The following is a 15,841-nucleotide window of genomic DNA, read 5'->3' as shown; positions in this document are numbered from 1 at the left end:
ACAATGCACCAGGGCGACTGTGGCCTCCTTTTCCACAATGCACCAGGGCGACTGTGGCCTCCTTTCCCACAATGCACCAGGGTGACTGTGGCCTCCTGTCCCACAATGCCATGGGGCGACTTATCCCACAATGCTCCAGGGCGACCGTGGCCTCCTGTCCCACAATGGCCTGGGGTGACCTATCCCACAATGCTCCAGGGCGACCGTGGCCTCCTGTCCCACAATGCACCAGGGTGACCGTGGCCTCCTATCCCACAATGCACCACGGTGACCATGGCCTCCTATCCCACAATGCACCACGGTGACCGCGGCGGCCTCCTGTCCCACAATGCACCAGGGCGACTGTGGCCTCCTGTCCCACAATGCCCCGGGATGACCGATCCCACAATGCCCTGGGGCAACTGCGGCATCCTGTCCCACAATGCCCTGGGGCACATGGGGTGACCGCCTGTCCCACAATGCCCCGCGGCCTCCCAGGCTCCCTCTCCCAGCCCCTCCCTCCCACGGGAAGGATCAGGCCCCGCCCCCTCCCTCTTGAGGGACGCACGCCGTGGCCGTGACGTAACACCCCAGGAGCGAGGCGTGGCCCCGCCCAAGGAGGCAGCGCGGTGACGCAGCGCGCAGCGCGAAGGCGGAGGGGGGGGAGTGACGCCGCGCGCCGGGAACGTGACGTAACGCGGCGCTTGCGTCCGGGGGAGGGGGCGGGGCGGCGGAGGTGACGCGGCGCGCGCGGCCCCCCCCCTTTTTTTTTTCGGGCGCGCGGGTTGATGACGCCATTGGGCGGCGCCGGCGGCTCCTCGGTCCTGGGAGGCGGCGGCGGCGGCGGCGGCGCAGGGAGCCGGAGCGAGGCCCCGCTCTCCGGGGGGGGTGAGTGACCGGCCCCGCCCCTCGGTCCTGTCCCCCCCCGCGTCCGCCGCCCCTCCCGCCCCCCCCGCCCTGTCCCCACTGCGGTCCGCCGCCCCTCCCCCCCCCGCCCTGTTCCCACCTGGGTCCGCTCCTCCCCTCCCCCCCCCCTCGCCTTGTCCCCACTGCGGTCCGCCGCCCCCTCCCCCCCCCCTCGCCCTGTTCCCACCCAGGTCCGCCGCCGCCTCCCCCCCTCGCCCTGTCCCCACCCGGGTCCGCTCCTCCCCTTCCCCGCTCTGGGGGGGGGTGTTAGAGGCTTTGTGCCCCCCCCCAGCGCCCCTTTCCTCCCTTGATCTTCTCCTGGGGGGGGCTGATGGGATCTCATGGCAGAGCCCCCCCCACCAGTCCCCCCCCCCGAGGGAGCTTTGCCTGGGGTCCGAGGCACTTTCCCCTCCCCCCCCCCGCCACATACCCAGGCCCGGGGGGGGGCTTCAGTGGGGTTGGCCGGGGCGGCCCCCCCTGCTCCCCCCGGCGCTGTGACAAGGGGAGGAAGAGACACCCCCCCCCCGGTCCACCCCTTCCCCCAGTTGCCGGAGAGCCCAGCACCGCCATGGGGGGGCTTGGCCCTTTGCTGCCGGATCGGGGCTGGGCGGGGGGGGGGGGGTCGCTTAGAAAACACCCTGTCGGGCTTGGACTCAGGCCTCTGCCTCCCCTCTAGGCGGCCTCTGAATCCGGCCGGGCTCCCGGGGGTTCGTCCGCCCTGCGGCGTGGGCTTAACTCGGGTTCTCTAACCCACCCCCCGAAACCCCGGGCTTGACCCCCGAGTGAAAAACCATGCGACTTTGCTGCTGCTTTGATCTCTGCGGCCGTTCCAACCCAGAAGGTCCTGACTCTTGCAGCGTGGAGGTGCCTTTCCCGTCCCTCGCTCGAACTCGCCTCCTTTCCCGGCTCCGTCACTGGCTCGGCCTTCTCCTGGCCTCAGCAAGTGCTGCTCACCCCCCCCCACATGCAGCTCCGCAGGTCGTTGGCTCCCCCCCCCCATCTCTTGGCCCCCTCCCCATCTCTGTCGCCGGCTTGTCTTTGCTGTCCTGGTCCTTGCTGCCCGATCCCGAGCATCGCCCGTGACGCTGCCGTCTCTGAGGTGGTGAGATCTTTGTTCTGGGTGTCTTTGCCTAGCGCCCTGGCCTCCCGGTCCATGCCCGGTAATGCGAACAAGAGGGCACGCACGCTCCGCAGCTGGATTAGTCGAGCTCACGGTGGATGTGGGCAGCTCCTTGCCTCCCGCCATTCCCCACCCCCTGACAGGCTCCCTGGGACCACCTCCCATCCCCCTCTCTTGCAGCTTCTTCCCATCTCCCCCATACCAGGGGCTCTGTCTGTATCCCCCATTCCCTCTGCTCCCCGTGCTAGGGGCTCTCTGTGCCCCTCCCATTGCCTCCTTCCCCCATGTCAGGGTCCCTCACTTCCTCCCCCACACGAGGGACTCTCCCCCCCCATACTGGGGTCCCTCAATCTCCCCCATGCCAGAAGTTCTGTGTGTCCCCAATTTTCCTCCCCCATGCCAGTGGTTCTGTGTGCACCCCAATTCCCTTCTCAGCCCCATACCAGGGTGACCCATTCTCTCTCCATTCTGCCTTCTCCCATGCCAGGGCCCCCAGTCTCACCCCGTGCCCATGGCTCTTTGTGTCCCCCCCCCGCCCCCCAATTGCCTCTTTCCTCCATGGCAGGGAGGTCACGTCTTTGCTGTGCGTACCTTGGGAAAGCTTTCTATTTCAGCAGCAGGTCGTGTCTACACTAGGCACGCTGCTTTGGACGCAGCTTTTCTGGCAAAGCCCGCCTTTATACCGGTACGCTCCCGATTATCCGAAATGCCCCGGGGGACCCGGAATTTATTTGGGTACGCGAGAGTGCAGAGAAATTGAATCAGCGGCAGGGGTTGTTGTCTTCAGTCCTGCCCAGGGGTCTCTGCTTTATGATCTGAACCTCCGCGTTCTCCAGATCCCTTCCTTGGGTAATGCAGAGATTCGGATAAAAGGGGAAACGGGAGTATAGTGTATATTAAAAACACCCTCTTGGAGTGAAAGAAGCTAGACTGGTAACAGTAAGTCGTAGCATAGTGTGGCACAGTTATATTGATAGGAAGGTGCTTATACCAGCATAGCTTTCAGCTTGTTAGATTTAAGGCCAGATCATCTAATGAGTCTGACCCAGTTATATCCCCATTAAATGTTACCCACTCACTTGCGTTGGACTATGCACCGTCTTCTGGAAAGGCATCTGGTCTGGCTTGGAAGAGTTCAATTGATGGAAAATCCACCATGTGGGAATGTGTTCCAACAGCGACTCCCCCTCACTGTTACAAATTGGTACCACGTCAGTAAGGCCCCTACCAAATTCACGGCCACTAAAAGCGCGTCACGGACCATGAAATCTGGTCTCCCCTTGTGAAATCGGGTCTTTTGTGTGCCTTTACAATATGGATTTCACAGGGGAGACCAGCGTTTCTCAAACTGGGGGTCCTGACCCAAAAAAGGTTATTTTAAGGGGGGTCATGGTATTGCTATCCGTACTTCGGCACTGCCTTCAGAGCTGCGCAAGCAGAGAGCAGCACCCCACCAGCTGCAGGGCAGAAGTAAGGGTAGTCGTACCTCAACACCCCCTACAATAACCTTGCAAACCCCACTCCCCCCACGACTCCTTTTTGGGTCAGGACCCCTGCAATTCCAACACCGTGACATTTCAGATTTAACGAGCTGAAATCATGACATTGATGATTTTTTAAAATCCTATGACCGTGAAAATGGCCCGTGAATTTGGTAGGGCCCTACGTATCGGAATTTGCCTGGCTTCAACTTCCAGCTGTTAAAATCTTGATCCTCCTTTCTCTGCTACCTTAAAGAATTTAGTCCCTGGAATTTTCTCTCCAGGACTGTAATCAAGCGAGCTTCTAAGACGAATCTTCTTCGCAAGGAGATAAATAAGAGGGGAGATGCTAAAAGTCCATAAAATAATTAGACTTGGGACGATTAAGTAAAAGTCGATTTCAGTGTACGCACGCAGACAGATGAGAAAATATTTTCATCGATGATCATTGACATTTACGGCTAGGTGAAGGAAGCCAATATCCTTAAATCAGTTTTGACGTGTGCTATTGACAGTCCGTGTTTTAAATGGTTGTAAATCTTTAAGCTTTTTGGAGCTTGACTTTTACTGTCATTAAATTATTGCCCAGCTGTGAAAATTTGAAATAGATAAAAACATTTAAAATAAGGCATCCCATCATTTTGCACAACTGTGAAAATGTAAATGACTAAAAATCATGGGAAAGGCTGAAAAATAAACATAGATATTATATCCATCGGAATTATAAAAAATAATTAAATTCTGTCTTGCTTAACCATATTGGGATAAAGAAGACGGACTGGGAATTTCTGTTGTCTCTGTCTTGAGACAAGAACAAGGGGACAGTCCATGAAATGAATTTCCTTTGATCAGGTTTGAATTCGCCACCTTTTCATTTGCACGTATTGTCTAACTGCAGTTAATCGGCGGAACTCTCTGCTTCAGGCCAGCAACGTAACAAGATACAAAGAGGGATTGGCCGTCTCTCTGGAATATCCAGAGTTAGGGTAGTGAACGCTAACGAGTTTTGGAAGGGCAGTTAAACCTACCTCATGCTTCGGGATTTAAAGCCGATCTCGGAGATCAAGACGAGACATTTGTAGGGGGTAGTTTATCCCTCATCTGTAGGGTTTTTACACCTTTGTTTGAAGTGTCTGAGGCTGGTTGGATTTGATCTGGCGATTCCAGCACTGCACAGATGCACAACAGAACCGGAAGGGACCTCTTACGTCATGGAGACAAGATCCCCTGCCCTACTGGGCAACGCTGTCAGATAATCCCGTTCTTAAACTGCTGAAGCTCTGTCTTCAGACCAGTTAGGGTCTCCTCCGAATTCCCAGCCTCTGATCTTGATTTAGACATTGTCGGAGATGGACAATCCACCACGATCCTTGGTCAGTTGTTCCAGTGTTTAATTATTCTCATAAGAGCGGCCAGAGTGGGTCAGACAAAAGGTACATCTAGCCCAGTATCTTGTCTTCTGACAGTGGAAATGCCAGGTACCCCAGGGGGAATGAACAGAACAGGGAATCATTAAGTGATCCATCCCCTGTCATCCATTTCCAGCTTCTGGCAAACAGAGACTAGGGACACCATCCTGGCTAATAGCCGTTGATGGACCTATCCTCCATGAACGTATCTAGATCTTTTCTGAACCCTGTTCTAGTCTTGGCCTTCACAACACCCTCTGGCGAGGAGTTCCACAGGTTGACTGTGCATTGTGTGAAGAAACACTTCCTTTTGTGTGTTTGAAACCTGCTGCCTATTAGTTGCATTTGGTGACCCCTAGTTCTTGTGTTCTGGGAAGGAGTAAGTAACACTTCCTTATTTACTTCCTCCACACCAGTCATGATTTTAGAGACCTCTATCGTATCCCCCCTTAGTCGTCTCCTTTTCCAAGCTGTACGCCTTTTTTCCCCCCGTGCATGTCTCTAGCTGGGGGGCTGTCAGTGCGCACAGAGATGGTGTTAGACTTTTCTCTGCGAGATTGAAAAGCCCGTTATGCAATATTTGTTCCGCAGGTAGATACTTAGAGTGATCAAGTCACCCTTTCACCTTCTCTTTGCCAAGCAAACGAGACCGAGCTCTTTGAGTCTCTCAATCTAAGGCTGGTTTTTGAATCATTCCTACGGCTCTTCTCTGACCCCTCTCCGATGGATCATAGAAGAAGAAGATTAGGGTTTGAAGGGACCTCAGGAGTTCTCGAGTCCATTCCCCTGCTCAAAGCAGGACCAACCCCAACTAAATCATCCCAGCCAGGGCTTTGTCAAGCTGGGCCTTGAAAACCTCTAAGGAAGGAGATTCCACCACCTCCCTAGGGAATCCATTCCAGTGCTTCACCACCCTCGTCCTTAAGTTGTGGGCACCACAATGGGACACAGGATTCAGAGAGCTTTCAGTCAGACACGCAAACGTATTGTGATTTAATATAGAGACCAGGAGGGGTGAGACACCCTTTATTGGACCGGTTTCTGCTGGCGAAAGAGACAGGGGTTTGAGCTTCCACGCGGACGCTCTCTGGGTCCCCGAGAGCTCGTCTCTCTCATATTTTGGGAGTGACACAGCTACAGAGGCCAACGGAAGACACGTGGAGGCTTCCAAATTGGTCCAGAATCAATGGGTCCCTGTCCAGGGGTGAAACAAATTTGGCCAAACCAGCCTCAAACCGATTCAAGAGAGCCCATTACGGTAGCGTCTAGGAATTCGAACTGGGCAAGGACTTATGCCGAGTGTTGCACAGGCCCTGTCCGACCGGGATTGGGGTCCCCCTGGCATCGAGGTTCTCCCCAACCCCAAGATAGGGATGCCCCCCAATTGGCCCAGACACCCCGACTGGATTTGGATAAGGTCTGGGCAGATCCTGGCCTGATTGTGCCAGGTCCCAGCTGGGATCAGAGGTCCCCTGTTATGCTGACAGTGACTCCCCCATTGTGAGGTGTGTTGCCACCCCTCCTCCCTCAGTACCCAGCAGAGTAGGAGCATGGGGGAAACTGAGGCGCGGGATGGGTGGCATGGCAGTGAGTCGAGGATCTCCCTGGCATCCGGTGCAGCAGGAGGCTGGCAGCCCTTACTCTTGTCCCCCGCTCCCTACAGGCACGTCGGAGCCATGAAGGAAACCATCCAGGCCAAGAAGCTGTGGGGCCCCAGCCCTGGGCTCCGTGAGCCCCCGAGGCGGGAGAGGCTGCGCCTGGCGTCCCAGGACTGGGAGGAGCCCCAACCCCCGGCCCCCAAGCATGGCGGCTGCTTCGAAGGCGGGCGCCGGCTGGCCTACACCAAAGAGCAACCCCCGGGCTTCGACAGTGAGGAGGAAGGCCACGCCGGCGACTGGGACTTGCCTCGCGTCGCGGGCTGGGCCCGGAGCAAAACCACCGGGGAGAAGGTGGCCAGGAGCGGAGGCCCGGACTGGCCCTTCGCCGGGGGGCGGCCGCCGCTCCTGGGGGCCAGCAGGCGGCGCTGCCAGCTGCGACGGCGTCAGCGGGCCCGGCGGGCTTTCCGCATGCTGCTGTATTCCAAATGCTCCTCCCTGGCCTTCCCCTGGAAGCTGTGGGGCAAGCTGGCCTGCCGGGGGCGCCGGCGGGGCAGCGCCAAGCGGACTCGCTCCTCCCTCTCGCCCGGCTCCCAGCCCGACGACGACCTGAAAGGCTGCCCCCTGGAGGAGGAGGAGGAGGACTGCCAGGGCGGGGCCAAGCCAGGGCCCTGCCCCTTGCGCTTCCGGCCCCGCCCCTCGCCCCGATTGGACTACCACCTGGGCGGGGCCTTCGCCCCCTCGCCCCCCCGGCTCACCCTGCTGGGGGCGCTGATGGGCGAGGAGCCCGGCTCCTCCCCGTACCCGCAGTATGCCCAGCTGCAGCGGGCGGACGGCGCCATGGAGGTGGGCGGGGAGGACGGCGCCCGGCTCCCGGCAGAGCGGTCGCCCCCCGGGAGCAGGAGAGAGGCGCCCACGCTGGACGGGGACCCAGGTAACCAGGAGGGGGCAGGGGGGCCTCACTGCTTGTTATGGGAAGGGGCTATGGCAGAGGGGGGTGGAATTGGATCCATAGGGAAACCCCTTACACCCATCCTCCCCCCAGCGTAACGGGCCCCATGTCTCCTCCCCAGGCCCCGCGGGCGCCCTGCCCAACGGCTTCGCCTCCCTGGCCCCCGACGGCGACCTCGGAGCCCTGGCTGCCGCCTCCTCGGACCCCAGCATCGTCATCAGCAACGTCTGCAGCATCGGCGGGGCCCACGCGGTGGAGGAGTTCTTCCGGGCCAAGGATGGGCCCGGAGGGCCCCCGAGAGAGGCGCCGCCCGGGGAGAAGGCAGCACAACTCAGCCCCTTGCGGGAGGAACACGTCACCTGCGTACAGAGTAAGGAGCTAGGACGTGGGAGGGGGTGCCCCCCTATGCGGGGCCCCCCAATAAAGGTGGAGAGAAGGCAGGGGAGGGGCAAGTGCAGGAGGACGTCATGCCAAAACGGGTGTAGCGTTGACCTCCCACCACAAGGTGTCAGGCTTTCGTTCAGCAGCCTTGGGGAGGTGAAGGGGAGGGATTAGGACAGGACGCAGCCGTGCCGCCGGGCAGTGCCGCTTTCTGGCTTCCTCACCTTTGGCGACTCTCCATGCTTCCCTGCTCAGTTAAGACCCAGAGAAAACCAGGCACCATCACTAGGTTTCAGAGTTAAAATCCCACTTAGCTCGTCCGGGGGACATGACGCACCAGTGAGCCAGGGTCTCAGGCTGCCTGCCAACTCAGGCAGACAGCCTGCAATGCGGTGATCTCGGGGAGGGTTTTTTGTGAGCATCAGTGGTGGAAAGAGGCTTGCTTTTCGTACGCAAGCTAAGATGAATCGCGGTCTCTGACTGCAGCATCCCTGTATAACCAGCCGCCCCACCCCAGAGGTGGCCGCATCTCAGCCCCCAGCGCTGTCACCTCAGCTATTCTATCCTGCTGCTTTCCACCCCGCAGGCATTCTGGATGAGTTCCTTCAGGCCTACGGCAGCCTCATCCCCGTCAGCACCGATGAGGTGGTGGAGAAGCTAGAAGACATTTTCCAGCAAGAGTTTTCCACGCCACAGAGGTACCCGGGAGGGATTAGAGCAGGGCCGGGGAGGGCTAGGAGCCAGGACGCCTGGGTTCTCTCCCCGGCTCTGGGAGGGGAGTGGGGGCTGGTGGGTTAGAGTGGGGGGAGGGGCTGGGAGCCCGGACTCCTGGGTTCTCTCCCTGGCTCTGGGAGGGGAGTGGGGGCTGGTGGGTTAGAGCCGGGGGAGGGGCTGGGAACCAGGACTCCTGGGTTCCATTCTCATGCCTGCCTCCCACCCCTGGCTACCCCACCCCACAGGAAGGGCACGGTGCAGCAGCTGATCCAGTCGTACCAGCGGATGCCGGGCAACGCCATGGTGAGGGGCTTCCGGGTGAATTACAAGCGCCACGTGCTGACCATGGACGACCTGCAGACGCTCTACGGCCCCAACTGGCTCAATGACCAGGTGGGGCGCTCAGCAAGCCCACCGGGGGGGGGGGTGCTGCGGGGCAGGGGGCCCTCCCCTGGCACTCAGTACTGGCCCCCAAGCCCCAGGGTGTCTCGGCACTGGGCGAGGAGTCCCTGTATAACCAGCCACCCCGCCCCAGAGGTGGCCGCATCTCAGCGCCGGGCGAGGGGTCTCTGTGTAACCAGCCGCCCCGCCCCAGAGGGGGTCGCATCGCAGCGCCGGGCACCAGGCCCGGAGTGGGGTGGGGTGCCCCTAACCCTCTGTCCTTTCTCACTGTTGCGTGCGCAGGTCATGAACATGTACGGGGACCTCGTCATGGATACGGTGCCAGACAAGGTGAGCGCCCTCTTACCCAGAGTTTCGGGGTGGCGAGGTGCCATTCTAAGGAACCGCCACTAGGTGGCAACCTGCAGCTGATGGGGACTGACGCCCCTCGATCCCGACCTACAGCCCCTGTTACCCCAGTCCTTGGCTTCTCCTGCACCCCCCACTGGGGTAAATCAGGCCTGCCCCACCACTTCAGCAGAGACTTGATAGGAGTCGGAGAAGCCCCGGCCCTGGGAGGGGAATGGGGCCTGGTGGTTAGAGTTGGGGGGGGGGCTGGGAACCAGGACTCCTGGGTTCTCTCCCCAGCTCTGGGAGGGGAGTGGGGGCTGGTGGTTAGAGCCGTGGGGCTGGGGCAGCCCAGAGGCCCTGCTGCCCCCGGCCGGGTGGAAGGGCCGGGCCTGGGGCTGTTGGTGTCTAAACAGAGGCTCTCCCCCTCCCCAGGTCCATTTCTTCAACAGTTTTTTCTACGATAAGCTACGAACGAAGGGGTACGAGGGGGTGAAACGCTGGACCAAAAATGTGAGTGCGGCAGGGGGCGCTGTGGGGCAGGGAGCGGGGCGGTGGGCTCGGCAGGGGGCGCTCTCCCCCGTCAGGCAGGGCTTGCCCTAAGGGACTCTGAGGGGCAGGGAGCGGGGCGGTGGGCTCGGCAGGGGGCGCTCTCCCCTGGCATGCAGGGCTGGCCCCAGGGCGGCACTGGGGGGCTCGGCAGGGGGCGCTCTCCCCCGGCAGGCAGGGCTGGAGGAGGTGGCTGGCTGGCTGAGTGCGTGGGGCGCCCCCCGCAGGTGGACATCTTCAACAAGGACCTGCTGCTCATCCCCATCCACCTGGAGGTGCACTGGTCCCTGGTCTCCGTGGACGTGAGGCAGAAGAGCATCACCTACTTCGACTCCCAGCGGACGCTCAACCGCCGCTGCCCCAAGGTAACCGGGCAGGGGGGCAAGGGGCGGGGCCTGTCCCCTCCAGGGGGCGCGGGCTCCCACCTGGCCCCAGGGCGGGGCCTGGCTGGCTCTGGGGACGGGGAATGGGGCACGGGGCCTGTCCTTTCCAGGGGGCACCCATTGCACCCTTAACTCCTGGCAGTCCTATCAGGTGGCCCCTTTCCCCCCCCCTTGAGTCACCCCCTTTGTGCTCCTCCTGCCCCCCCTCAACCCCCCCCCAGCACATCTGTAGGTACCTCCAGGCTGAAGCAGACAAGAAGGATCGGCCGGACTTCAGAGATGGCTGGAGGGGCTCCTTTAAGATGGTGAGTCAGGATGCCTGGGTTCTCTCCCCGGCTCCGGGAGGGGAGTGGGGGCTGGTGGGTTAGAGCAGGGAGGCTGGGAGTCAGGATGCCTGGGTTCTCTCCCCGGCTCGGGGAGGGGAGTGGGGGCTGGTGGGTCAGAGCAGGGGGTGGGAGCTGGGAGCCAGGACTCCTGGGTTCTCTCCACGCCTTGTTGGAGGGGAGTGGGGCTGGTGGGTCAGAGCCGGGGGGCTGGGAGTCAGGATGCCTGGGTTCTCTCTCCGGCTCGGGGAGGGGAGTGGGGGCTGGTGGGTCAGAGCAGGGGGGCTGGGAGCCAGGACTCCTGGGTTCTCTCCCCGGCTCGGGGAGGGGAGTGAGGGCTACTGGGTCAGAGCAGGGGGGGCCGGGCTCTTGCCGCGGGCAGGGGGGTGCTCGGACTTCACTCGCCCTCCCCTCCCCTCTCCCCAGAACGTGGCCAGGCAGAATAACGACAGTGACTGTGGAGCCTTTGTCCTGCAGGTGAGCGGCGGCTGGCGCTGGGGGGGAGCCGGGGGGAGCAGCGGTTCCTCACGGGCGCCCCCCCCCCATCGCCCGGATCTCCCCCTGTGCACACTGACAGCCCCCCAGCCACTAGGCCCCCCTTAGACCTGCCAACTCCACCCATTGTGGAGGCTGCAGGGACGCCGTTCGCATTCTCCCCCCCCACCCCCCAAGTCCCACCGTGCGTTTTCCCCGTCGCAGTGGTGGGCCGCATCTCGCGCCACCCGTGCTGGTGATGAGCCGGGCTGAGACCCGACGAACTCAGCTCACGCAGACTGGGGCCGGATGGGAGCCGGCGCCCCCTGGAGGGGAAAACTTTTTCTCTGTGCCCCTGGTTAACTCTGCTTCTCCCCCCCTGCCCCCCAGTACTGCAAGTTCCTGGCGCTGGGCCGGGCGTTCACCTTCACCCAGCAGGACATGCCGAAGCTCCGGCGACAGATGTACAAGGAGCTTTGCCACTGCAAACTCAGCGTGTGAGACGCCCCCCCCCACGCACCCACCTCTTCCCTTCCGGATGCGGCCACGCGGACACCGCCTCCTCCCCCACTCTGGGGGGGGCACCCTGAACCCCAGGACGGGCAGCGGGAAGGGGCATTAACTCTGTAGCATTGGAACTGTTCAAGCCGGGGTGAGGGAGGCAGCTAATCCCAGCTCCCTCCTGCCCCCGCCAACCAGACTTTTGGGGGACCGTTTTTTACTTGGGGGGGGCATCCCCCTCTCCCCCGGTTCTGTATTTTTTTCATATTTAAACCCAGTTTCCCTTGTTACATATTTGGAGTGGGGGGGTCATGGTAAATACACCCCCTACCCCTGAATTTTGGGGAGACACCGGCTTTGGGGGGAGGGGTGTCACTACGGGGGCGGGGGGAGAAGGAGCCATTTCTACCCAGACCTCGGGGAAGGGGGGCAGAGGGGAGATGACGTTGGAATCTCTACCCCCACCTTTTCTTCTCCCATGGGTTATTTGTGTTAGTGAAGTTGTATGTTGGGGGGGTGGGGGGGGGACACAAGTTTATACACTGGGCTGTGAGATGAGAAGCTTTTTTTTTTATATATATATATATATATATATAATGCGGCGGGAAATTGTTCTGGGCAATAAACTTTGTTTCTTTGGAGAACCCCCTGGGCTTAAAATGTGGGTCCTGCGGGGAGGGGGTGTCATTTCCCCTGTGTACTCCCCCGCCCCGCCCGCCAAGCGGGGCAAATTGTCTCCCCGTGTTGGCCGTTTGGAGGAAGAATGTCTGCTAGGGGGCGCCGGGGTGGGGAACGGGACACTGGTAAGACAAGCCGAGTTTCAAACAACTTAACAAACTCAGCCGAAGCCCGGCACTTGGTGGCCACGGGTGACTTCGACTCCCACGACGTCCGTCGGGAAAACAACGTGGCCGGGGACAGCTGATCCGACGAATCCTTGGACCGCCCTGGAGGCCATTTTTTCGCTCAGAAGGTGGAGAAAGCAACTCGGGGCGAGGCCTTGACGAAGGGGGAGGAACTGGTTGAGAATGTGAATGTGGAAGACAAGTTCGTGATTCCGGGAAAGGATACGACGGAAGACGGCACAATAAAGACAATGGATTTCAAGGAGGCCGACTTTAGCAAACTCACGGAGTTGGTAGGTAGGATCCTGTGAGAAGCAAGTCTAAGAGGAAAACGAGTTTGAGAGATTTGGTCGTTTTTTGGAGACGTGATTAAGGGTGCAAAAGCAAACGATTGCCCTGAGAGAGAGAGAAGTATGGCTGGAGACCACCCTGGCTTAACCAGGAGATCGTCAAGGATCTGAAACGCAAGAGTGGAAACTAGGTGAAATGACAAAGGAATATAAACAAATACATAGGGACAAAATTCGAAAGGCCCAGAATGAGAACAAACTAGCTAGAGACATACTGGGTAACAAGGAAACATTTGGCAAATCCATTAGAAGCACGAGGAAGACCATGGAAGGGGTCGGCCCGTTACTCAACGAGGGGGAAGGGAAACGATGATAGAAAATGTTGAAATGGTGAAAGTGCTAAATGACTTTTCTTTGTTTTTCACCAAAAAGTTTCACGGGGATTGGACGTCCCACGTACTGAACAGGAGCAGAGGTTAGAACAGGGAAAGAACGAGTTAAAAATGACTCAGCCACCTTAGATGTCATCAAGTCACCAAGGGCCTGATGAAATCAGAGAAGATCAGGTTGGAAGGGACCTCAGGAGGTATCTAGGCCAACCCCCTGCTCAAAGCAGGACCAACCCCAACTAAATCATCCCAGCCAGGGCTTTGTCAAGCTGGGCCTTAAAAACCTCTAAGGAAGGAGATTCCACCACCTCCCTAGGGAACCCATTCCACTGCTTCACCACCCTCCTCGTGAAAGTGTTTCCGAATATCCAACCTCGACCTCCCCCACGGCAACGTGAGACCATTGCTCCTTGTTCTGTCATCTGCCACCACTGAGAACAGCCGAGCTCCATCGTCTTTGGGACCCCCTTTCAGGTAGTTGAAAGCAGCTATCAAATCCCCCCTCACTCTTCTCTTCCGCAGACTTCATCCCCCAGTGGCCATGAATTTTCAGAGACAATGGCCAGTGGCTCTGCAATCGCATCAGCCAATTTCCTCAGCACCCTCTGCTGCATTAGATCTGGACCCACAGACTTGTGCATGTCCAGCTTTTCTAAACAGCCCTTCACCTGTTCTTTCTCCACTGAGGGCTGCTCACCTCCTCCCCACCCTGCCCTGCCCAGTGCAGCAGTCTGGGAGCTGCCCTTGTCTGTGAAGACCGAGGCAAAAACAGCATTGAGTACTTCAGCTTTTTCCACATCCCCTGTCACGCGGTTGCCTCCCCCATTCAGTAAGGGGCCCTCGCTTTCCCATACCTTGTTGCTAACATGAGTCCATCCTAGAACACTCAAGGAGCTGACTGAGGAGATCGCTCGGCTATTGGTCATTATCTTCGAAAAGTCCTGGAAGACTGGAGCGATTCCAGAGGGCCAATTTAAGGGCAAGCCGGGGCATTACAGACCCGTCAACTTTACTTCGGTACCCGGAAAGATAACAGAGCAACGAATTAAGCAACTAATTTGCAAACACCAAGCAGATAATAAGGTGATCTGTAATGGTCAGCATGGATTTAGAGGTTTTTAAGGTCAGGCTTGACAAAGCCCTGGCTGGGATGGTTTGGTTGGGGTTGGTCCTGGTTTGAGCAGGAGGTGGGTCTAGATACCTCCTGAGGTCCCTTCCAACCCTGATCTTCTATGATTCCGATTTGGCAAGAGCAAATTGCATAAAACCAACCTGCTCGCTTTCTTTGACAGGGTAACAAGCCTCGTGGCTAGGGGGGAAGCGGTAGAGAGGGTCTATCTTGACTTTAGTAAGGCTTTAGTAAGGCTCACGTGCCCTCACAAACTATTACTATAGTAGTAGCTACTGCAAGAGGTGTGCAGAATGGGTTGGAAAACTGTCCCCGGCGAGGAGTAATCAGCGCTTCATCGTCAAGCGGGCAGGACATAACGAGTGGGGTCCCGCAGGGGTCGGTTCTGTATCTTCATCAGGGAGTTAGATAATGGCGGCGAGAGCACGCTTCGAGTTGGCGGCCGACACCCAAGCTGGGAGGGGTGGCAAGTGCTTTGGAGGAGGGGATTAAAATTCAAAACGAGGCGGAGAAAGGGTCTGAAGGAAAGAGGATGAAATTCAATCAGGACAGATGCACAGTACCCCACTTAGTAAGGAATAGTCAGTTGCACACAATGGGCACGGACTGCCTAGGCAGGAGTACCGCGGAAAGGGATCTGTGGGTCCCCCCTGCTCTAACCACTAGACCCCGCTCCCCTCTCCGAGCCAGGGAAAGAACCCAGGAGTCCAGCAATCCAGCGTACTATTAATTTACCAGCCTGGCACCATTTGGTCACCCGGCAGCTCGACCCAGGCCAGTGCTACCAGGCCGGGCACGGAGCCGGGGGGCGGCTGGAGACCTTGGGCAGTTTTTCTTTCTCGCGGAACATTTCAACGTCCCAGGCCAGGCGATCCGCAAACAGCATCACCTCGCCCAAAGGGCCCCGACCCATCGAAACGACATCTGGTTCTTCCCCCGAATGAGCCAAAAGCTTCTAAACACAAACGCGCCGGCTTTGGAAATATTTCACCTTAGCGGGGGGGCTGTTATATTTGATGCATTTGCTCGTACTTTTCTGCCTTGGGGTCCAGCAGACGCCCAGCGGCCTCTGAGTGCATTTGGCCCGTGCGTGGCAGCCAAACCTTTGACCTTTGTTGCAGCCTGGGGACCGGTTTCGATGCCGTTGTGTGGCTAACGCGCCCCCCAATTATAATCCATCCATGGGCTCAGCCCGGCCGGAGCGGGAGTCTGATGGTGGCCCAGTGGTAATCACCTGGCGCCGAATACGCTGGCAAGCCAGGGACCCAGTTTCGGACCCAGCTGTGGTGGGCAGCCATGCCTGGGGGGATACAGCAGGTGAACTGCCAGCTGCCGGGGTGGGGGGCTGCCTGCAGGAGGCTGGTGTTGCTGGCCGGGCCTTGCTTGTGTCAGTTCTTCTCAGCCATCGGCTCGGGGGAACGTGTTACCGGGTCGGTTGTGGGCCCCTGAGAGTCTCTGCCCGGTGACCCCGGAGCCGGTAACGGGAGCAGGGCGAGAAACGCCAGTCTGTGAGAACAGGCCCACAAACCCAGAGCCCCGCAGCCGCCGACGGCCCCGCCAACCCCTGCCTGGCGGCCACCCAGCCCACCAGGCGCCCCGCTCTCATCCGTTCCCCCCAGCGCTGAATGGGTTTGGGGTAGGCCCACGGCCCGAGAGCCCCCACCTGGCCATCAGGCAGCTGGACCCGGGGGT

At 59.5% G+C, this 15,841-nt stretch overlaps 1 protein-coding gene across 1 annotated transcript; it reads left to right on the top strand.

The window, feature by feature from the left end:
* The first annotated feature begins 748 nt into the window (after positions 1-748).
* On the top strand, positions 749-12,140 carry SENP3 (SUMO specific peptidase 3). The gene is made up of 11 exons (XM_048833805.2): positions 749-867; positions 6,559-7,424; positions 7,564-7,812; positions 8,410-8,521; positions 8,783-8,930; positions 9,222-9,269; positions 9,702-9,779; positions 10,043-10,180; positions 10,420-10,503; positions 10,948-10,998; positions 11,386-12,140. Exons 2-11 carry the CDS (start codon positions 6,572-6,574, stop codon positions 11,494-11,496), a joined length of 1,872 nt encoding a protein of 623 aa, XP_048689762.1. The 5' UTR covers positions 749-867; positions 6,559-6,571; the 3' UTR covers positions 11,497-12,140.
* The last annotated feature ends 3,701 nt before the right edge of the window (positions 12,141-15,841 follow it).

Source organism: Caretta caretta, chromosome 28 (genome assembly GCF_965140235.1).
Source record: "Caretta caretta isolate rCarCar2 chromosome 28, rCarCar1.hap1, whole genome shotgun sequence".
Taxonomy (NCBI): Eukaryota; Metazoa; Chordata; order Testudines; family Cheloniidae; genus Caretta; species Caretta caretta.
The sequence above is the reverse complement of the archived record's forward strand: the minus strand, read 5'-3'. Positions and strand labels throughout refer to the sequence as shown.

Coding starts and splice junctions, on each gene's coding strand:
- SENP3 (XM_048833805.2), top strand. CDS start 6,572: ATGAAGGAAACCATCCAGGCCAAGAAGCTGTGGGGCCCCAGCCCTGGG. Junction 9,780..10,042: donor TGAAACGCTGGACCAAAAAT/GTGAGTGCGGCA, acceptor CGCCCCCCGCAG/GTGGACATCTTCAACAAGGA. Junction 10,181..10,419: donor TCAACCGCCGCTGCCCCAAG/GTAACCGGGCAG, acceptor ACCCCCCCCCAG/CACATCTGTAGGTACCTCCA.